This window comes from Narcine bancroftii, chromosome 1 (assembly GCF_036971445.1).
Source record: "Narcine bancroftii isolate sNarBan1 chromosome 1, sNarBan1.hap1, whole genome shotgun sequence".
Lineage (NCBI taxonomy): Eukaryota > Metazoa > Chordata > Chondrichthyes > Torpediniformes > Narcinidae > Narcine > Narcine bancroftii.
Window position 1 is genome coordinate 297,464,942 of NC_091469.1, and position 24,385 is coordinate 297,489,326.

The 24,385-nt window shown below is 41.2% G+C and overlaps 1 protein-coding gene across 1 annotated transcript in view; it reads left to right on the plus strand.

Annotated features, from left to right (window-relative positions):
- ano3 (anoctamin 3) overlaps nt 1-24,385 on the plus strand; it is a 344,977-nt gene that overhangs the window by 191,900 nt on the left and 128,692 nt on the right. Inside the window, exons 9-11 of the mRNA XM_069905103.1 lie at nt 360-415; nt 8,755-8,876; nt 20,723-20,857. Coding sequence (XP_069761204.1) covers nt 360-415; nt 8,755-8,876; nt 20,723-20,857 — 313 coding nt within the window. The remainder of the gene's footprint in view (nt 1-359; nt 416-8,754; nt 8,877-20,722; nt 20,858-24,385) is intronic.

A 24,385-nucleotide genomic window follows, 5' to 3' on the forward strand; every position in this document is an offset into this window, starting at 1 on the left:
TGAGACCTTTCCAATTTCAGTCTACAAAAAGAAGCCTATTCAGTTCCAAGTTCAATATATCTACAATAGCTTCCAATATTGAGTAATTTTGCTTCTGGAAGCATATCTTGAAAATGCATAATTGAAAATAAAGATCACAAGCATAAAGTGATAAAGCATGCAAATTTAGCATTAGAGATTTTTTTTGAGCAATAAGACACAATATATTTTTCAATTGAAATATCCCCATGGCATTCTTGCCTTCATTGACAAATGCTTCGCTGAAAGATAACATCAGCAAAAGCCTTTTTGTTTATCCTTTTGGGTAAAAATATCAGAATGGACTGACGTCTATTTACTGTTTGACTGTTTCTCTTCAGGTTTAAATAGGCTGCTCAACAATGGAACATACGATTCTGCCTTCCCTCCACATGAGGTGAGAGTATGTTATCTTTTTACTGTTTCTATTTAATCCTTCATATACCCTGCCTTTTTATTCCATATGAGGGTACAGGAGCCCGAAGATGAGCACCCAGCGACGTAATCACAGCTTCTTCCCCTCTGCCCGTCACATTTCTGAATTGATAATGAACCAGCCTCTCACTTTCTCCTATTTTCTTGTGCTGTTTATTTATTTTTGTACAGGTGTCTAACCTTTTATCCAATATCGTCAAGACCAGACACCTGCCGTTGTCCAGAATCTACCGGATTTTGGAATCATTTTAAAATGGCGGTCCCTTTAAGCAATTGCAATGTTGCAAAATTGCACAAATCTGGGGTGGGGTGGGGGGGGCGGGTGTTAAATTAATTTAGATTTTAAAAAAACATATCACTAGCATGTTTTTTTAATTTTAAAGTAAAACTTAAAAATAAAACTGGCTCATAAATCTCAAACAGTGCGAATACAGTGAATGCACTTGCATCTCAAACATTGAATCACCTGGGAGGGCAGGTGACAATGACACTCGACAGGGAGGGGCTCTTGTAAAGTAATGATCTAGCTAATCACACTAATTAGCAATGGCACACACCATGAAAGGCCACTCATTAGGTGATGATACCACAAATTACTGATGTGGAACACGATGGGATACATGGGCATTGAGTGAGGGTCGCATTGGGTCATGTTTGGCTCTGAAATCCATCTTTGATAATCAGAAGTCATCCACCGAAAGAAGTGCCAGTTTTTAGACGTTGCTGGTGTTCGGAATGCTGCATAAAAGTTAGGTACTTTTAGATGCTGACAAAAAAGAATGAATTTCAAGACATGTCCATGACAATAAATTCAGATTTTGTTCAGTCATTCTGGAATTGAATATACACGCCTTCTCCACTACTTTTAATTTCAAAGGTTTACCTTTAGGCTCATATTAAGATAAATGGATTGCTAAGATTTGGTGACTATGACCATGGATTTCTGCTATGTAACAAATGACTCCATGTAAAGTTAATACAGCCACTATCACTTTTCCGTTTAATTAGATAAGCCAATGTGTTCCTCTAATCTTCATGCAGATCCTTTCACAACTCTGTAATTAAATCTGCCTCATTTTCTCTTTTCCCAGCACATTTCCAATTCCAAGCCCCTCATGTCATTTTACTATTCTTTTAACCTCTTTCTATGACCTGTTGTTCTGAATCCCTCAATTTTTCAATTGGAACATTTTTTCTCCAATTATTATCTTCTCTGTTTAGATTTTGAGAAGCATCTATTCATTCTCCTCACAACCTCTAATGTTCCAAATAGAACAAAAGAACTTTGGTAAATCTCCTCTGCATCCTTTTAAGGATGTCCAAAGGTGGCGCATCCAAAATAGTCAGTACTCCAGTTGTGACTGAACTAATTTTTAAATATTAACATAACTTTCCTGCTTTTATACTCTTTTCCCCTGTTGAGATGCAATGGATTCAGTATAATGCTTTAACCACCTTCTCAAACAATTCTGCCGCTTTAAAGGAACAAGAAATGTGCTCTTGAATTTATTGTACTTTGTTTTAACAGGGAAGAGGACCTATTAACTGAGTAAAGTCAGGAGATGGGTAGGGAATGTAGCCGAAATAAAGTTAACAGAGGCTGTTCTACAGAACAGAATCAGACCACACCAAACAAGTTGGTTCCACTTACTCCATTTGGCCCATATCCTTCCCCTATCCATGCAGTTGTCAAAAGGTTTTTAAATGTTACAATTCTACCTCTTCTGTTGGCAGCTTCTTCCATATCCTCATCATTCTCTGTGTGAAAAAGGTACCCCTCAGATCCCTTTTAAACCTTACCTCTCCTCTCTTTATTGAGAATTCCAGAGGAAGATTGGGGGTTGTGACCTCGTAATCCTTTACTCTCAGTGAATAATTAATGCATGTGTTGAAAATGTAATCCCACAATGGGAAATGTCCAATCCTGTTGAGATTCTGTAGGGAATGAGTGGGGCCGCTTCATGTGCCAAATGCTATTTCTGGACAACTTCTGCACAGGAAAACAGTCACAAATGGGACTTCTGTTTTATGGATTAAACTGTTCCGTTGTGTGGGTTTCTTGAGAAGACCAGATGAACCTTCGGGAATTACCAATAAATTGAGAGAGCAAATTGCAGTTTAAACAGATTACCTGGGAGATTTGCAGATAGCTGAAGTTATTTGAATCTTATAATGAGATTATGCTTGAGAGTTAGATTTGTAACTTGATTTTAAATGGTAATATGCAAGTATTGGTAACAATGTTACCATATATTATCATATTAATGTATCACTTTTCTGTAAATACTTTGTTCATTCTTTCTCCAGTTAGTATTTCAAACCAGTAGCAAATTTGGATTTATTTTTGCATAATTTATTTCTGTTGATATTTAAAAAAATAACACATTTCTGGTCTTAATAAATGATTTAATCACTTAGAATGTTTCTTCAGAATAGGGCATAATTACATTCATCACTTCTACTTGTATGCATGTCTCCAGCACTTTGGTGGATCCTGGCATCTGCAGATTTTCTTGTTTAATTTGATTTGTTTTGCGATTGTCATTTTATTCACTGAAATTCAACTGAAATGGTACAGCCATATATTTTTCAATCAGGTGAAAACTTGTGAAACTGAGCATGCAAGGTTCATGAATACTGTAATCATTTGTTCAGTTTCATTTGAGGCACATTCCATGGACTTAATACTGTAAATCAATTACGACTTTCACACAGCCACTGAGAAGTGGGAAATTTGCGCAAATTTCCCCCAATGCAGGCTGTGTGGGAAGGTCGGGACAGAAATTAGTAGCTGATTTCCATCCCGGCATTTTTCCTGCAGGAGCCAGAGACATTTTGACGGACTCCCTGCAGTCTAAACTGAACTGCAAGTGGTCCGCAAAAATGGGCAAATTAATATGAGTTTCTTGATGACATGCGATGGTGTTCAGCTTGCGGTGGGCAACATGGGAGTTTAAAATCTACCGCAAGCTAAGGAGACATTCGACTCTTTCTTTTTTAAACAGTTTTATTGCATTTAACATACAAACCTGTACAAACATTTCACAAAGGCACATTACAACTCATCTTATAGAGATGCAAATATACACACAAAAAGGATGGAACTACATTACACTGTTCCATTAAATTTCGTTCACATATTGCTAAACATACACACACGATCTGTGGATCTTTCTGGAGGCTTTTTTGGACGCAGGTTAATGATGTCAATGACGACGTTGCACGTCCGAGTCGATGTCAACCCACGTCCACTCTCCGATAATCCCCGCGACAGAGGAAGTCAGTGTAAACGTGCTTACTGTGTGAACGGCCACTCTGGAGGTAAATATGCAAATTTATTACAGTGAATTGTCAGAACTTGAATGTAAAAACCATAAATGAGAAAACTCTTATGTTTTATGAAACCCCTGCCATGACTGGTAGGGGCCTACTTCCAATCAACTGTATGGCCAGCTCCTCTTCCATGCCTCTCAAGTTACCTTCACTCAGCTGAAATACTGACACATCAGATTTTAGCTTCTCCCTCTCAAGCTGTCGAGTGAATTAGATCATTTAATTGCAGCTGCCTTCTCAGGGGTCATTTACCTATAGATCCCTAATCAAATTTGGTTCATAGCATGCCACCAAATCCAGAGTTGCCTTTTCCCTAAGTTCTAAAAACCTATCTCATCGGCATTCAAGTGTCAACTTGAGTTTTCCAGTCCACTTGAATATTGAAGTCCCCTATTAACATTGCCTTCTCTGACCCCATACATTACTCTCATCAGGATCTTTTAACACTTGCATTTTATCCACTCTACCCGCAAGAATTCTATATCTTCAGATCCTATGTCCCTTCTTGCTAAGGATCTAAGAATTTGATTTCAATTTTTATCCATAGAGCCGCCCTGCCCCTCTCTGCCCACCTTCCTATGTTTTCAATAGGATGGGTATCCTTGGATGTTTAGCTCCCAGTGGTGATCCTACTTCTGCTGTGACTCTGTTATGTCCAGAAGACCATAACTGCCAATGTTTCTAATTGTGCATGCTCATTGACCTTGTTTCGTTCACTGCGTGAATTTAAATACAACACCTTCAGGCACTTTCAACAAACTTGTTTCTACGGCTGTTCTCATTACAGCAATGAATGCTGATGTTTAAAAGCTGTGCTTTGCAAGTCATTAAACTCCTTTTGGCATTAAAAGAAAACTCACTCTTCTGCGCATTTCTCTCCTGTCCTTGTTTACTGTTTAACCTAATATTACAGAGACTCATCTCTGGAGAATTGGTCTTGGCCTGACTAAAAGCAGTTTAGCTACAAAATGGCTCATGCTCCACTTCCATTATAAAAGCAACCTCTCACTTTTACTGCCCTTTTTCCTGTTGAGTAAGGGCATATTTGTTTTCATAAATATAGCTTTTAAGTCAATTCAAGTTTATTGTTATCTAATTGTACAAGTACAACCCGACATAACACGCATTCAGGCAAAAAAATACATAACGCAGGACAAGTATTTCATCTGTACAAATAAATATTGTTTTGTGAATGAGAGTCTCGGATGATCAGTGTGAGTGGTTCCTTTGTCTCACTGCCTGTGGGCAGAAGCTGTTCGTCAGCCTGGTGGTGCTGGCTCTGATGTTCCTGTATCTTTTTCCCGATGGGAGCAGCAGAAAGATACTGCGCGCAGGGTGGAAAGGGATCCCCAGTGATTTTGTGCGGCCTCTTCAAATGAGGGTCCCGGTAGATCAGGTTGGTGGGGGTGGGGTGGGGGGGGGAGTTTAGGGAGACTCCAGTGATCCTCTCTGCCACTCTTATGATTGACTTCTGGTTCATTTCTCTGCAGCAGCCGTACCATACTGTGATGCAGTAGGCCAGGATGTTCTCAATCGATCTCCTATTGAAAGTTGGCATAATGGTGACCAATAACATTGCCCACTTCATTCCTTTCAAGAAAGGCACCTTCCTGACAAGTGAGATGTTGAGTGTCCACGATGGGTGAGCTGGAAGGAACTTGTCGCTCTGCACTCTCTCCACAATAGAGATGTTGATGTGTAGTGGAGGGTGGTCACTCCTGGTCCTCCTGAAGTCCACAATCATCTTCTTCGTCTTGTCCATGCTATTGCGCTCGCACCATTTCATGAGATTTTACACCTCCTCTCCGTAGCGTGACTCTTCGTTCTTGCGGATGAGGCCAACTACTGTTGTGTCATCTGCAAACTTGATGACACTGTTGGAGCTGGATTTGGCGATGCAGTCATTAGTAGCAGGTTGAACACACATCCCTGAGGTGTGCCAGTGCTCAGCGTAACGCTTCTCAACATTCTACTACTGACCCAGACAGACTGTGATCTTTCCTTTAGGAAGTCCAGTATGCAGTTATAGAGAGAGAGATGTTGAGTCCCAGCTTCTCCACCATCCTCTGGGAAATGATTCTGTTAAACGCTGACCTGAAGTCGATAAATGGCAGCTGAAGTCGAAAAACAGGCTTTATTTTTCAGGTGGGTCAGGATAGAGTGGAGGGACAAGGCTATTAGCATTGTCTGTGGCCCTGTTTCCTGGAATTCATTCCATGAAGCTCTCTATCCTGTCTCTTTTACTCATGGTTTGGAGATGTGCAGAAATACATCTTGGCTAATATTGTGTTTGTTTTGTTTGATTCTTCTTTTCTTCTTCTTCTTTGGCTTGGCTTCGCAGATGAAGATTTATGGAGGGGTATGTCCATGTCTGCTGCAGGCTCGTTGGTGACTGACAAGTCCGATGTGGGACAGGCAGGCACGGTTGCAGCGGTTGCAAGCAAAAATTGGTTGGTTGGGGTTGGGTGTTGGGTTCTTCCTCCTTTGTCTTTTGTCAGTGAGGTGGGCTCTGCGGTCTTCATCAAAGGAGGTTGCTGCCCGCCGAACTGTGAGGTGCCAAGATGCTCGGTTGGAGGCGAGATCAGCCCACTGGCGGTGGTCAATGTGGCAGGCACCAAGAGATTTCTTTAAGCAGTCCTTGTACCTCTTCTTTGGTGCACCTCTGTCTCGGTGGCCAGTGGAGAGCTCGCCATAGAACACGAACTTGGGAAGGCGATGATCCTCCATTCAGGAGACATGACCCACCCAGCGCAGTTGGGTCTTCAGCAGCATGGATTCGATGCTTGCGGACTCTGCCAGCTCGAGTACTTCGATGTTGGTGATGAAGTCATTCCAATGAATGTTGAGGATGGAGCAGAGACAGCGCTGATGGAAGTGTTCTAGGAGCTGTAGGTGATGCCAGTAGAGGACCCATGATTCGGAGCTGAACAGGAGCATGGGTATGACAACGGCTCTGTACACGCTGATCTTTGTGTGTTTCTTCAGGTGGTTGTTTTTCCAGACTCTTTTGTGTAGTCTTGATTACATTCCCAATAAGCTACCATTGTAACCCTCTCTCTTCCTCACCAGACATGGTTTAATTTTATGCTCAGTTAAACGTGGTTGGTTTTGTTAACATGTGGCAATTATACTTTAAAGCAGAACCAATTATTTTGTTCATGTGTTACAGGATAAAATAGGTTGCTGGAACTTGTTTCCATCAGATCAGTGCTTCCATTGTGCTCTGTTTTTCTTGCAACGTGGAAGAATGCTGTTGAATCGCTGGATCTCAGAGCAATCACACTCACCACCATGTTTTTTTTTACTGTCACCTCTACTCCCCATATGGCCATCAATTTTTCTATCTGTGCTGACTGCATCACTACATCTCCACATCTGATGCATTATTTAGCTCATTACCATCTCTTAATTTCCAAGTGGCAGGAATAATGCCTTCATTTCGTCATTTTAATCCTCTCTACCTCTGTAACCGGTTAACTGCACAACAACTCGATTGCTTTATCGTTGGTGGCAATAAATGAGGTGTTCCGCAAATTGTTCCTTGATGCTCGCGATCTTGTTCCTCTCTTAAGAAAATCCTTAAAATGCGTGTTTTCCACCCAAGGTTTGGAGAAGCGCCGAAATATATCTGTCTTGGGTAAACTTATACCTCTCATTTTGTTCGTTTTAGATTGGTCACAGTGTTTGAGCTACCGAAAGAAAATAGACACACACTGAGAGCACTTCAGTTTATAGAAGGCTTTATTACTAAATCTAAAGCTGAATTCACACTACAATATGCAAGCCCTTCCCAACTATACTTATCAATGCTTGGACTGGTCCCAACTGCCGAAGCAAGGCAACGACTGCACACTTGTAGTAGGTTGTCAGAGCACCGGTAGCAGCTTCTCCACCTCCCCTGACCGGGACGTTGGCTGGACTTCAGAAGTTCTTCTTGCTGAGAGATGTTGCCACCCCTCGGAGAGTCTCAAACTTCAGCAGCGGGACCATGGCTTATATTACCCAAAAACTGCTTACCCAAGCTCCTATTCCCAGCACAGCAAGAAAGATAAGCAAGCAAGCTAGCATGCTAGGTTAATTAACAAATAACATAATTTTCAGCTTATCACTTTGAATACAATGGTTTATTTTGCATCAAGGCTAGGCCTCTGACAGTCTGTGACCAAATCAAGCAGGAAGATTAAATGTTCTTGGTACACAGATGTCCTTTCGTCAGATAACAGCATCTCTGGCCCCTTGGTGGAATTTAGCTTATGTCTGCTGATTCTAAAACACAAGCAGGTTCTCAGCCTTGCAGAACCCAGAGCTGCAAGTTTAAAAAAACAGGTTAGAATCTTCCATTACAATATATTGGCCGATATTGTGTTCGTTTTGTTTGATCACATTCCCAAATAAGCTACCATTGTAACCCTGACTCTTCTCTCACCAGCTTATCTTGGACATAGTTTAATTTTCTGTTCTGTTAAACAGGGTTGGATAAAGCCTTGATGAATACATACTTCTCCTGGCATTCGCCGTTCACTTTATACCTACTGTTTAAGTCCTGTGACAGTGTTTCAATTTAAGAAATAGACTCTGCTCCTGAATTCATTTAAATATTATTCCCTATTTGTTCATTTCCCTTCTATCTTTTTGGCATTAATCTGAAGTGCCTGTGCATTTTCTCAGCCAAAATATATGCGCCACCATGTTCTTCCTTTGAATCTGCCAGTGCCATCAATCCCATAATATATCAGGTTCAGTCAAAGTTTCAGAACTAAAGTTCTGCAATCTCGCATCTGTTTTTGTTTAGTTCAGCCCTGTTCACCTCAGGTGCTGTACAATATTGGACCACAAAGGGAATTTCCGCACCCTGTGTTAATACATTCCAGAGGGGACCCAATGTTCCGAAGATACGGTGCCACGTTATACGGTAATCTGTGTTTGTCAGAAATATTTATGTATTTATCTGTTTATTTTTCGGTGCAGGGAAGTTACAAGAGCAGGCATTCAATCATTACACATGGTGCACTAAATCACAGGCACTTACTCTATGAGCGCTGGGCCCGTTGGGGCATGTGGTACAAGTACCAACCACTGGACCTCATCAGGTAAGAAAGACATCTTAGCATCAGTTATAAATCTACTTTAAAATTATTGATTCTTACAACTCACAATTTGTCATGGAGTCGTCTCATTAATATTAATCACTAAATATTTGCTTGAATTTCACAGTGGTATTTTTAAGTCAATTATCTATATTAGATTTAATTTGATGAAAGAGCAACTGGGAAAAAAAGTATACTACAGCTTTAATACTTTGTGGTATGTGTATAGTTGGAGACTTGACTAAGTTTCAATATTAAAGTGATAAGCAAGGCAAGAAGTTCAGAACGGCAAAGTAAATGTTCCTTTTCAAGGTTCAAGATTCATTTTATTGATAATGCATATGTGATACACTAACTTTTGCCAGCTGTAAGGCAGACAGTCATTGCCTTGCAATAGTAAAGATCCTTGATGAAGGTAAACATAACTCTGAAGATGTCACCAAAAACTATTTGTCAGGTCAGATGGTATCTACAAAGGGGGAACGTTAACATCTTAACGGGACAGGCAAGCAGAAATATAGGATGTGGAAAAGTTGTGGTTGATAGCCCAATTCACAATAGTACAGGGGAAGCCAGGCTTAGGCAAAAAGGGATAAATATGCCAGAGATACTGGTGAAGATTGGCTCACCAACTGATCAGATTTAAGGGTGATGGAGCAGAAGGTGAAAGGAGTGAAGTTCTTACTGAAGATTGGGTGAGAAGAGACAACTATGGGAGTTCCTTTTCTACAGTCTCACCCAGTTTGGTTTGCACCCTCTCTCTTTGCAGGGATACCAAGGGTAAGCTTTCCTTATCCTAATCGTCCATAGCACCAGCTTCCATATTCAAAGGATGTGCAATTACATTGAAACTTCTGACAGATTCCAACCCTTGCTTTGCCTTCTTTCCCCATTCAGTATTCTAAAATGGTCTTCCCTTTCCTCCAACATATTTCTCTACCCCTCTCTCCCTCCTCCCACCCACCCCATGGTAATTTTCCTTGAAATCATAGGAGACGTAACATCTTCCTGGATGTCCCCATCCAGGAAGAACTTGCGCTTCTTCCAATTTTATGTTGTGAGCTCAGTGTTTGCAGAGTAGTGATTACTAGATTGGAGAAAACAACATACAGATAAGAAGATCACCTCCCTGAACTTACAGTTGCCTGTCACTTGAATTCAATTTCCCACTCTCACTTGACTTTTCTCTCATTTCAACCTCCGCCACTGTTCCAATGAAGCCCAATGTAAACTCAAAAAGCAGTATTCAACCTCCATCAAGGCAAACTGTAGCTCTTAGGATTCTATCAATTTTAGAACTTCAGGTGAGCGACCTTTTCTGTTTGTCTCAAAGCTCGTCAACAGGAACTTGCTTTCCATTTTTTTTCAAGCTGCATGTTAGGTGTTAAAAGGCACTTGAATTTCTGGGTAATGGTCTTAAAAACAATTGAATTGAACCAGTAAAAGTAGCAGATTTCAGATTGCAGATTTATTGTCTGAGCACATATATACAGCACGGTAACAGGCCTTTTCAGCCCATGAGTCCGTACCACCCAATTGACCGACACCCCCCCTAAGTTTCAAATGGTGGGGGGAAACTGGAACCCCTGGAAAAAATCAACACAGGTGAGAATGTGCAAACTCCTTACAGCATGGGATTCGGACCCTGGTCCCGATTGCTAGTGCTGTAAAAGTGTTGCCCTAACTGCTTTGCCAACTGTGTTGCAGTGGCGTAGCTTCAGCGGGTGTAGGGACAGTGGTGCCTTTTCTTCCACCTCCACCCCCTAACCACCCAGTCCGACGCTGCTGAAAATTCAGTGCTGCCCGCCATTCAACCACTGAATCACCATCTGGTAAGTGTCATAGTGCCTTTTATTATGTGCTCATTCCCCTTGATTTTAGAACTTGGCTATGCCCCAGCTGTGCTGCCCAATGACATGACATCACATACAACCCTGAGATCCTTTTTCCTGTGGCAAGGCAGAATTACCACGTATTGGTAGTGCAAAAAAACCTGTACTCATGTAAACAAACAAAGAAATGTAAACAAGCTGTGCAATACATCAGTGAAGTGCAAAAGCAAGATTCCTTCAACGAGTCCCTGATTGAGTTTGTCGTTGAGGAGTCTGGTGGTGGTGGGGGGGTGGGTAGCAGCTGTTCCTGAACCTGGTGGTGTAAGTCTTGTGGCACCTACACCTCTTTCCTGATGATAGTAGCGAGTGCTGAGTGGTGTGGATCCTTGATGACTGCTATTGCTCTCCAATGGAGCATACCCTATTGATGTTCTTGATGGTGGGGAAGGTTTTACCTGTGATATCATGGGTTGTGGTCACTGCCTTGTGCAGGGCTTTATGCTCAGGGGTATTGGTGTCTCCATACCAGACTGGGATGCAGCCAGTCAGCACACTTTCCATCACACATCTGTCGAAATTTGCCAGGGTTTCCCGATGTCATACCAAACCTCCGCAAACTCCTGAGAAAGTAGAGGCGCCAAAGTCCTTTCTTCATGTCCATTGTTTCATCCTAACTGAACAAAAGAAAGTGCTCTGAATCAATGTCTTGTTGCTTTTTTTTATGTTGGCTTTCATACATTGACCTAGTTTAGTTCAAGTGCCTGAAGGAAACAGGAAATGCACTTGATCCTCAAAGACAGAATTAAAACATTAATATAACATATTTCTGATCTGCTTCAACACATCTCAATTTGCAGCCAGTGCAATACTACTTGAAGGGGAGAGCCTCAAATATCACGAGTATTTTGTTTAACTCTTCTTTAAATAATTATTAAGAGCTATTGGCTGCTGCTATATAGACATCTGACATTAAAAATTGTATTTTGGGCTCTGGTCTCCATAATTGTGCAGGGATAGGAGGAGTTCCAGAAGAGGGGTTAATGAGTGCCAATCCTTTTCAGCCAATGAATTTTGTATGTATTATAATTCCCCCTGTGACCAATGTCAATACAGGTAGGTACACAATCCTTTATCTGGAGCCCTTAGGGGACAGTGTGTCCTGAATTTTGAATTTTTCAGGATTTCGGAAAGCCAAATTTAAACCCACCCGAATTGTGCTTCTGTATCCACCCCCACCCCCTTCCAGTCACACTGCCAGTCTCCTCGCCCGCCCGACTCGTGCTGCTGGTCTCCTCGCCCACCTGACTCGCGCTGCCGGTCTCTCCCCCTCGCCCGCCCAACTCGCACTGCTGTCTTTCTCCCCACTTGCCAGATTTTGGGCTTTTCAGATTTTAGATATCCGGATAAAGGATTATGGACCTGTATGTAAAATTTATGTTACTCTTGGTTCACTTTAAATATTCTATACTTTTCAATACTACACTGCTTTAAACCATTCATTCTCTATCTTTTTAATGACTGAATATTTCAGAGTTCATTGGAGGATGTTCTGGCTGTTTTCTGTTTTACAAATGTTTTGCAATATGTTTGAATTGGACAAATATAAGTTCAATTTCTGGAAAAGGCACACAATCTGTGCTGTGAAGTTTCGTCCTGACGAATTGAATGGTGTGTTCATGAGCACCAAATATTTTATTTGCTGTAATTTTCCATGGTGTCCTAACAGATGAAGCAAAATAATATGCAACTCCAGTGCCATTTCAAAAATAGTGTTGATGTGCGCCGGTTATATTAGTTTTGTCGAGCAATGTAATTTTGACTAATTAGGTGTGATGAAAGCTGGTACGTTTATAGAACTTGCGACAGCTGATGTCCTCTGCACCAGTTACAATATGTGCATACTTATGCCCCCCCCCCCCCCAGAGAAGTCACCAAGAATGCATTGCATGTGATCTTTTAGATACTCGTTGTAGAAAGCCTCATGGCTAAAATAATTGCAGACATCTATTTGCTAAAAATTTTACTGGATTGTTCCTCCTCTTGTCATGCTTATTGAGCTAAGGATGAATTCCTTTCACTTTCACGTTCTTAGAGGCTAACACGGTACCTTTGACATCCTTCATTGCTGACCTATAGTGAATATTATTTTGCGAGCAAGAAGGGGTGAGAACAAGAAAAAAATTTTGGTTGCCATTTGTCCTCTCTCATCCTAGAATCACAGTGTCAAACTGCGGCACAAAAGCAGACCCTTAGTCCCACTAAGTTTGTGCCAATTATCAGGTGGTTATTGGCACTAATCCTATATTAATCAAAGTTCAAAGCCCAGGTTTAAGGTCTGAGTACATACATGACATCACATACAAATTTGATATTCTTTTACCAGTGGCCAGTCAAAATTTCTACCTATCGGGGTGACTGTAAACTGTATTCAAGAAAAAGATTATGTATACAAAAGAGAGAAATGTAAAGAAAGAAATGTAAACTGTGCAGTGCAGAAAAAAAACTAAATATTCAGTAAAAAAAAATGTACAAAGTCAGAGACCTTAAAAGAGTCTCTGATTGAGTTTGTTTTTTTGGAGTCTTATGGTGGAGGGCTGGAAACTATTCCCTAACCTGGTGGTGTGAGTTTTGTGGCACCTAAACCTCTTTCCTGAGAGCAACAGTTGAGACAGAGCAATGTGCAGGGTGATGTGGATCCGACAGTAGCGTTCCATGTAGATATTCTCAATGGTGGAGAAAGTTTTAACTTTGATGTTCTGGGCTGTGTCCACTATCTATTGTAGGGCATTCCATTCAGAGGTGTTACTGCCCCCATACCAGACTATAATTCAGTTGGTCAGTGCACTCTCCACTACATATCTGGAGAAGTTTGTCAAGGTTTCAGATGTCATACTGAACCTCTGCAAACTCCTGAGGAAGTTGAGGTGCTGACGTGATTGCTTTACAATGACATTAGTATGTTGGGTCTAGGAAAATTCCTCTGGTGATAGTAACTCCCAGGAATTTAAAGTTGCTCACCTCGGATTCCCCCAATGATCACTGGATTGTATGCCTCTAGTTTTCCCCTCCTAATATCCACAATCAGCTCCTTAGTTTTTGGTAGCATTGAGTATGGGGTTGTTGTTAATGACACCATTCAGCCAAGTTTTTAATCTCCCTCCTGTATGTTGACTCATTGTCCCTTTTTAAACAGAATACTTCTGGGATATCGTCAACAAATTTGTAGATGGTGTTATTGTTGTATCGAGCCATGCAGTGTTGTTATGAGCCCACAGGACCCCAAAACCCAGCAGCAATAGATATTCACCAAAAAAATGGTTACTTAAACAAACGTTGTTTTTAATTATATTTAAACATGAAAACAGAATCACACTTTAACTTATCACTATTGTCTTAACTAATCTAACTTAACCCCCTTCTAATTCTAAGTGCATGTATATGTGATGTGTTTGTAAATTCAGAAAAGTTATTTGATTCACAGTCCAATCTCACTTCTCATTCCTCCAAGTTCACTGGTTGCAGGTAGTTCTTATACTGTGCACAGAATTTAACATTTATAAAATTCACCAGGCTTTGGTGCTTGAAAGGTAAATGGTTACTACTCAGGAAGGTTCTTGTTTGTTTTCAGAGAGAGATTTGTTATTCACTGGACACCGACAACGGATTCTTTGTAACCAGCCACTTCAGTGTCTTGCCGAAGAAACTTGTCCCCTCAGGGTTTTTCAGATGATAACCTCTTTCTTTCAGGTCATCACAGAGTTCCTTTTTGTTTCTTTTATTTCAAGTGAAACATTAGGCAACCAGTCTTCTCCTCTTGAATGAACTACAAGGGGTTTGACCAGGTTGAACTAAGCACTCACAACCCATCTTCCAAATGGGTTTTTTTCACAAGCCTTCCAGCTTGTCCTGTTCCAGTTCCAGCTGCTGCTGCTGACTGTAAAACTGCAGAACTGAATTCTCTCTCTCTCTCTCTCTCTCTCTCTCTCACACACACACACACACACACACACACACACACACACACACACACACACACACACACACACACACGAAGAAAGCCTGTTTTTTTTCCTCTCTGCTTGCGAACCTACATGACCCTCTTAGAACAGCAAGTTCCACTTGATACAGCTCTGCGGCTCTGACAAGTTCTTTCATCTGTTGCCTTTTTGTAAACAACAATCCATAAGTGAAGTTTCTTGGGCACTCTCCAAAGCTTTTGCAAAGATTCTTGGAGCCAGCCTTTCTAACATGAGCAGAGCTCCAGTATTTTAAATGAGATCTGTTTTAAAGTGTATGTGACCTACACATAAAAAAAACCTGCCCCAATTTATCTCCCAAAAACATATCTATAATCTGACACTGTAAAGTGAGTAGAGCAGGGGGCTAAAAATGCAGCCCTTTGGTGCTTCGGTACTGATGGAGATTGTGGAGGAGTTGTTCTTACCAATCTTCACTGAGTGTGGTCTGTAAGTGAGGAAATCAAGGATCCAATGACACACTGGGGTCTTGAGTCCCAGATGTTGGAATTTGCTGATCAGTTTTGAGTGGATGATGGTGTTAAATGCTGAACATTGATCAATAAAGAGCATCCTGATGTCTGCATTGTTGTTGTCCAGAAGTTCCAGGGCTTTGTGTGGAGCCAGTGAGATGGCATCTGCCATTGCTCTATTGGTGTGGTAGGTGAATTAGAATGGATCCATGTTGCCACTCAGGAGCTTCAACACCAGGCTCTCAAAACACCACCACTGGATGTGAGTACCACTTGTCATTACTCATTTAGGCAGGTTACCACCCTCCTCTTGGGCGCAGGTATGATTGAGTCCTGTTTGAAACAGGCGAGAACCATATGCTACTGGAATGAGATGTTGAAGATATCCGTGTTTGAATACATTGACCTGTTGGTCAGCACAGGTTTTCAGTACTTGACCAGGTACTCTGTCTTGACCGGACACTTTCCTTGGATTCACTCGCCTGAAGGCATGAATCTCACTTTTATTCTCCCCACATTCCTTTTAACTCCCCCTTCCCCAGTTTCCACCAGTCACCCACACACGAGAAGCTATCTACAGAGGTAAATTAACCTATCAACCTGCACGCCTCTCTGATGTGGGGTGAAACTGGAGCACCTGAGAACTGAGAACCTGAACAATCCAGTCACCGAACGAATGGGCAAATTTCTAGCTGAGAAGCAGTGGCTCTGCTACTGCACCACAGTGCCTGAACCCACATGACTAATTATATAGAGCAATGCAATGAGACAAAGGAGGTGGAGTGGAGAAACAGGGAAAGCTGGTGTCTTGTGTTGTGTGTCAGCTGGAAGTGAGGCTTCGTCAGTGGCAAAACAGCACAGCCAGAAAATTCACCATAAAGATATTCTGATTCTAGGTGAATCTAAGCTTGTTAAAAAGATGGAATTATGTCCCAACAATTGAATCAATATTTGATTTACTGAACAAACCAATTTCAGGTGATGTATGACCTTTTTACTGCTCCAAGTATTTAGATCTCTCTTTTGATTGCTCAAGCAATATCTGTGCCAACAGAGGGATGGATGTTTGACAGATTTGCAGTGACATTTTAATAGACACCATGCTAAATTAAATCTCATTTTACAGATTATAAACAAAGTTTAAAAAAAACCCTAAATGCTCCAAACTGAAGTAAAACTTGAGTGCAGATAATTACTCAGTTATCAGTTAATTTGATTATCAGGAGAATATTCATTTTCTCTTCCTCTGAACTGTAACAGATGAACACTGGCTAACCCTGAAAAATGGTTCAATTTTAACCAGTCTACGCAGTATTTCACTGGCTCTACACAAAGTCCTGGAACACCTGGACAGCAACGGTGCATTCATCAGGATGCTCTTTATCGACCCCATCATCCCCTCTAAACTGATCAGCAAACTCTAAAACCTGGGACAAACACCTCAGGGTTGTATGTGATGATATGTATGTAGCCTGACAAGAAATCTGAAATCCTCTCAGCTTTTTCTCTTCTACACTCTCACCTGTGACCTTGCACCTAACATCTGTCCACCTCCGCCTGCCCCTTCCTCACTCTCTCTTCCCCCCCCACCTTGTTACCCCCATCTTTTTATTCAGACACCTGCCTGTTTTATGCTCGACAAAAGACTCAGGCCCGAAATGTTGGTTACCTTTTACTGTCTAGAGATGCGGCACGACCTGCTGAGTTTCTCCAGTATAATTGTGCATTGCACAAAACCCTAGCATTTGCATTCGTTCCTGTTTAACAATATAATAAGAGCCAGTGTGTAGCCTGTCAAAAAATAATGGAGTCTTATATATGCAACTTTACAGTGCTGCTGTAAAATCTTGTGTATTTCGGTTAAAAACAGTGATCTGCCGTGGTAGTATAATGGTATTGCAGTTTACACTGCCCCCTTCCATTTGCACTAACCTGGTTCAGGCCTGGTCCAGGGCACAGCCTGGCTTCTCCCTGTTCCAGCAAGCTTTTCCACAGAAATTCTGATTTTGTCATACATCCCAAAGGCATGCATGGAGGTTCACCGGCCACTGTAATATATCTCAGTAAGTGGTCATAAAGAACCAAGCAGGAGTAATGGATATTAATCAGAGAGATTGTAATTCAAGAAGAGTGGCAATGGGGTTGGGAAATGGTGTGGATCTGATGGGAGAAATAGGCACCTTCTATGTCAAGGGAAAATGTTGCTTTACAGACCTATTGGGGAAAAACAAGCTAAACTGGTGGCATTGCTGTAACAGCAACTCTGCTGTTGGTGTGGACCCATGGGGAGCAAGGAGTGGTGATGCAGGACTCCTGGCAAGGTTCAACCGCTCAATTTAACTATCAAGGGCTCCATACAGGCTTTAATTTCCCTGTTAAAGGAGCCAATGGTAGTGTATTTTAATGTCCTGCGATTGCAGGGTCTGGACTCAAGATGCTGGTGCATGTGTTTGGCAGCAGCCTTGAAGGATTCCAGACCCCAGGCCTGGAAGAAGTGGACTGGTGCAGGGCACCAAAAAATGGGGAGACCAACCATCTCCCCCCCTCCCCCCGTTTGAGAAGAAGTAGAAGAGATAACCCACAGGGAAGTGACCATGGCGGGAGACCAGCTGTGAGCACCTCTGCGGCTGAAGAACACCCAAGTTGTTGGCGACTCGAGGTAAGGATCCCATGTAGGTCACAGCTGGAGACTGCGATTAAAGGACTAACACTAGGCTGTGAACTTCTGGAGTCCGGCGCGAGACTGGCTGAAGGTGTATTAAGTATCGGTGTGAGAGGTTGGTGAGGGCATTGAAGGCTTCCTAATTGTGTCGCAGATTCAGATCTGGAGTTCAGGTTGCCAATGGTTTGGACTGGAGTCTGTGGTTGCGAAGGCTGCAGGAACACTGGAGGCAAATCCATGGATTCTCAATGAACCTGGGGGACTCCTTTTGCTTCTCTTTCTCTGATTGTAAGAGGCGCCGAGCAATTTCTGCTGATGGCGAATCTGTCTGCCTATGTCAGACTAAAGCAAATTTTGTGTAATATTACACCTGCTTATTACGTAACAATAAAGGAATCATGAATCTTGAATCAGGAGTTTGCAGAGATTTGGTCTGACACCAGAAACCCTGGCAAATTTCTACAGAGGTGTGGTGGAAAGTGTGCTGACCGGCTGCATCATTATCTGGTATGGGGACACCAATACTCCTGAGTGTTAAGACCTCCAAAAGGTAGTGGATGCAGCCCAGGACATCACAGGCAAAGCCCTCCCCACTATTGAGTACCTCTATAAGGAATACTGCAGTCAGAGGGCAGCAGAAATCATCAAAGACCCACACCACCCAGCTTGCGCCCTGTTCACACTCCTGCCATCAGGAAAGAGATCTCAGTGCCACAAGACTCGCCCCACCAGGCTCAGGAACAGCTGCTCCCCCTGCACCATCAGACTCTTCAACAACAAACTCAATCAGGGACTCTTTACTTGTGCACTTTATTGATTTTCTTTTTGTTTTCTCTGTATTGCAGTTAGTTTGTTTATATTTGTTATCTGTTTACAGTTCTTTTATCTGTTTGCATGTTTACGCTGTGTACGGTATACTTTTGCACTACCAGTTAATTCTGCCGTGCCCACAGGAAAAATGAATCTCAGAGTTGTATGTGATGTCATATATGTACTCTGACAATAAATCTGAAATCTAAATGACAAGCAGACTAGATACGGAGATGCAGTGTATGTTGTGTATTTGGATTTTCTGAAGGCCTGAGACAAGGTACTGCACATGAAGCTACTTAACAAGCTAAGAGCCCATGATATAACAGGAAACATACTAGCATGTGTGCAGTATTGGCTAATTGGCAGGAACAGAGAGCTGGTATACGGAATCATATTCTGGTTGGCTGCCAGTTGTTAGTGATGTTACATGGGGTCAGTGTTGGGGCCACTGCGATTTATGTTGCATTTTAATGATTTAGATTATGAAATGACTGCCTTTATGGCCAAGCTTGCAGATGATACAAAGGTAGACAGAGAAGCAGGGAGTTTTGAGGACACGGAGAGGCTGCAGAAGAACTTAGATTAGGAAAATGAGCAGAGAAGTGGTAAATGAAATACAATGTCAAAAGGTGGACGGTTAGGCACTTTGGTAGAAGAATTAAACAGGCAAATTATTTTATAAATGGGGGGAAAATTTCAAAATTCCCAGTAGCAAAAGGACCCGGGAGTCCTTCAGCAAGGATAGCCTAAATGTAAACTTGCATGTTGAGTCAGTGGTGAAGAAGGCAAATGCAAAGCTGGCATTCATTTCAAAAGGAATTAAATATAAGAGCATGGATTTGATGTTGAGGCTTTATAAGTGAGACTTCACTTGGGGTAGTTTTGGGCTCATCAATTTAGAAAGGATGTGCTGACATTGGAGGGAATTCAGAGGAGGTTCACAAGGATGATTCTAGGAATTAAAGGTTTATCCTATGAGGAGCATTTGACAGCTCTTGCTGGACTCATTGGAATTTAGGAGAATGAGAGAGAATCTCATTGAAACATTTGAAATGCTGAAAGGCATGGACAGAGTTGATGTTAAAAAGATTATGTCCCATGGTGGGAGAATCTAGGACAAGAGGGTACAACTTTAGGATTGAAGGGTGTCCGCAAGAACAGAAATGCAGTTGAATTGCTTTAGCCAGAGAGTGGTAAATCTGCGGAATTTATTCGCACAGGTGGTTGTGGAGGCCAGGTCATTATGGCTAAGACTGATAGGTTCTTGATTAGCCAGGACACCACAGGTTATGGGGGAGAAGACCAGGCATTGGGGCTGAGTGGGGAAAATGGATCAGGTCATGATTAAATGGTGGGGCAGACTAGATGGGCTGAATGGCCTATTTCTGCTCCTATGTCTTATGGTCTTATTGTAAGTAAGTAAACATTCAATCCAGCAGAGAAGGTTAATGGATTTGACACAGTTTATGTCCAGTGTATATTGTTTCTGTAGACTTTTGCAGTCCATGATTATTCTATTTAAGTATTTCCCGAAATGATTCCATTGGTTGTCTTTTTTTTCCATTTTAAATCCACAGAAAACTATTAACTGGAAATTCATCAATGTGCTGAGGGAACACAGCAGGTGTCATAGTATCAATAGATAAAGATACACGAATAATGATTGGAGCCCGAGCCCCTTCCCTTCCCTCAAAGAAGGGCTCAGGCACAGCTATAGTATCTTTACCTCCGCGAGACATGCTGTGTTCCTCCAGTGCTTTTATGTTTTTATTACAATAGCAGCTTTCACTGTCTGGAAAATCAGCTTTGTCAGTGACACTCAGTGCACTGCATTGTCATGTCAGTGTGTGTTTTACTCTGTCCCTGACCTTTGTTCCAAGCTCATTTGTCCAACATGTTTAGCATCACCATCCAGGGTATATATTTTGGCATATATCCCTTTAATATATAAATAGGAATATCCAATGTTTAATGGTGATTTGCAGAAATATTGATTATCAGTGACTTTCACAGATGTTAAGCCACCCTCATTCTTCCATCTCACTCTATCTAGGCGGTACTTTGGTGAAAAGATTGGCCTGTATTTTGCATGGCTGGGATGGTATACTGGGATGCTTATTCCTGCTGCCCTGGTTGGAGTCCTGGTATTTCTTTATGGATTACTCACAGCCGAAGGCAGCCAAGTCAGGTAGGCAAATGTTGCAGTTCTTCAACTTATAATCTAACGTTTCAAAACTTTTGTTTTACTGGTATATGAAGTTTGCAATCAATGGATCTTCTTGTGCAGGCATATCATTTAAGGAGGTAAAATTCCTTGTCCATATCTCGATTAAAGAGTTTATCGTTATTTACATAAGTACCATGCACAGATACAATGCACAGTTGTAACCTCTAACCATTTTATAGCAGCTCCCTGTTTATCTCTAGACATGTATGTATATATATTTTGAATCCATTGAGACTACCTGCTTCAGCGGTTTGCCCTTTTGCCCTATTACTTGAACCCCTATTATCCTTTCAGGGAAAATTCCAATTTCACTTCTTAACCATTAATTTTAATGCTCTCTTTTGCATCACTCAAAAATAAAAGAAACCATTCGCTACTTGCACGAAATTAGTTTTAAAGTGGTAATGCAAGTCAAGTCAGGTTTATTGCCATCTCAAGTCAAGTCAAGTTTATTTGTTGTTCATACCATAACCGAAGTACAATCCAACAAAACAGTGATGCAAAACTCGCAGACACACAACCAGACATAATGCACATACTATCAAACAACACATATGCAGAACAAGTATTCGTCTATACAAATAAATAAATGTTGTTTCGTGGAATTCATTGCCACAGAGGGCAGTAGAGGCAGGTTCATTAAATATATTTAAGAGGGAATTAGATATATTTCTTCAGTATAAGGGTATTAAAGGTTACGGTGAGAAGGCGGGGACGGGGTACTGAACTTTAAGATCAGCCATGATCTCGTTGAATGGCGGAGCAGGCTCGAAGGGTTGAATGACCTACTCCTGCTCCTATCTTCTATGTTTCTATGAATAGGAGAGTCTCAGATGGTTAGTGTGAGCCGTTCCTTTGGTCATTCAGCGTTCCCACTGCCCACGGTAACTGGAGGCCATGTCTTATTGGCAGATTCTAGGAGTGGGTATCCTCTTTACACCTTCTCTGATAAATGGGTTTCCTTAATTACCACACTGATGAAGCTGCAGATGTAAAGCTCTATAGACTCGGCTTCAAGTTGGAAGTGATGTGGATGATTGTCAGCTCACATTTTGAGTTGTCCTGTTCGGAAATGAAATAATATGTAATTGCATTAACTTTACAATAGAAAACCAGTCATGTGTCCCAAAGAATAAATTCAAGTGGTAATGTACAGAATGAGCCTCCTCTCGTTCTATTTCATCTAATTCAAGAAGCACAAGCCTCTTCCCCCTTGTGCTTAACCAGCTTTTCCTTAAATGCATTGCAGGCATTCAAGGAGGCATGAAAGAGTTTACTAGGAAAACTGGAATCGATAAGAAAGACTCTGTCAGCAGAACGTTGAACAGACCAGTTGAAGTCAGACAGTGCTGACATTTGGGCACCTGGTTAGTGTCAGCGTGGAAAGTTAGCTGCAGTAATTTTCCAACTAAGGCAACAATACAGGGCTGTCAACATCATGACTATCACCAACACTGCAAAACAGAGACAGTTACTGTGCATCAGGATTAGTCTGGTAAATATTACGTCTAAACTCAGACTTTGTGGCTGAAGTGATTATTGCAAACCAACAGAAATACGAAAGAATTAAAGAATCAAGTATACGTATATAAGAAGAATTGACACAGCCATATACTGGAAATTGGCAGCCCAATCAAACCAATGCCTAGAAAGTTAACAAAGGAATGTACATGCAAATTCCTTGTGTGATGATCAACAGTAGTAACTCTGAGACCATCAATTTCAGATCTCAAGTCTCTAACTCCAAGTCTTACTATGTCAGGCCATGGCCAGATTCATCTAGAACAGCCATTCTCAACCTTGTTTGGCTATGACTCCCCCTTAGGACTCTGTTCTAAGATTCGAGATCCCTTTTCCTGTGAAGCAGTGAAGTTTAGTTGGTTTCTTCCATAACTTCTCTCCGACTAACTACTGAAAAAAAAAATTGTGAGAAGTAAAAAGAAAACAAGGCTTTTACTCTGAGCGTAATAACTGTAGTAGCTTGTGGATCCAGAAGAGACAGAGAAAGAGGAAATTATTCTTATTGAACATGTAGGAAAGAATAAACCATGAACATGCATATTACAAGCATTTTAATAAAGATTCTTAGAGCGCATTGGTTGGTACACAATGGGTGATCATGAGGAAACCTTGAGCATAAACTCACAGTTGTGAAAAGTTACTAATAAAGAACTTTAGAAATAATTATTATAATAAAATGCATTTTTTATCCTTAAGCTTGATATTCCTGTGCAAGTTTTTTGATGTCAGGCTCCAAATTGAATAGTGATAGTGGAAGGTCATCTCTTGTTGTGATATCAACTCTCTTCCTGGATTTTGTCAAGGAAACTGCCTTTCTGAATCCACATTCAACTAAATGTGTTGAGGGAAAAGCAATGAAAAGAATTTCCCACAGTTTTGGAAATTTATTCAGCAGATCACTCTTAACCCCCAATTTTTTATTAAATTGATTGAAATAATGGTGTGCAGTTATCTCACTTTACAGATCAATCAATCTTTCTTGAATTTCTGCCTCAAAATTGGTGGGTTGTTCCTCAAATGGATCTAATATCCAAAACAGGATATTGAGGTTAACAGGTCATTGAATCTTTCTTGCAGATCTGTGTGTATTTGCTTTAGGTGTTTCACATAAACATTAGTGTCGTAGTCCCTCAGTGCCTCTGCATTCATGTTCAGATTTGGAGGTTGAAAAAAAAATTCCCAATGTCTGATATTGCTCCAAAAGGCTTTGAGCGTTGTAAGAAACAATGAGGTTATTGTGTTTACCCCGTAAGGGCCTTCTTCAGTAAATTGAGTTTATCGAAGAAGTCTGCTGGGTAAAATATGTTCGCCTTTGCATCAACGAGTTTTTCTCGATGCGCGTTATGAAAAGAAAGGAAACAATCATGCCCCGAAGTGCAACAAACCAACAAAGATGGCCCCCCCACCTCAGTACGCAGAAAAAAACATCTTGAAATGTTTGTCCTTTTCTTCACACGACTGCTGGAGTAGACAATCTTGAAGGGGGTGTGATTCTTATAAACTTTAGAGTCTTTATGAAGGTGAAAGCGAAGCATTTAAAAATCTTTCTCAGTTTTTAGCCCCTAAATGCTCACATTGAATGATGCAATGAACAGTACAGACTGAAGGTATAACATTTTTCAGGCTTGCTGTGAACCCTCTATATCATCCAGCCATTGAAGAGGCATAATCAGTTGGCACAGGAAACTATGTTCTCAAATGGAATACTGTTCTCATCCATGTAATTCTTAACTTCTTTGAAAATATGCAATCCCTTAGTATCTGTTTTAATCCTTCTGGCAAACAACATCTCTTCATCAGCTTGTTTCCATTCCAGAATCTGGCGTAAGCCACGAGAAGAGCATCATTCTCTTGCAGAGTGAATTTGTCTAATTGTAAAGAGAATTTCTTGGATGCAAGGAAATGACTAATTGTTTTTCAATATCCTTACCGTCTCATCAATTCTTCAAGAAGCAGTGGAATTACGCA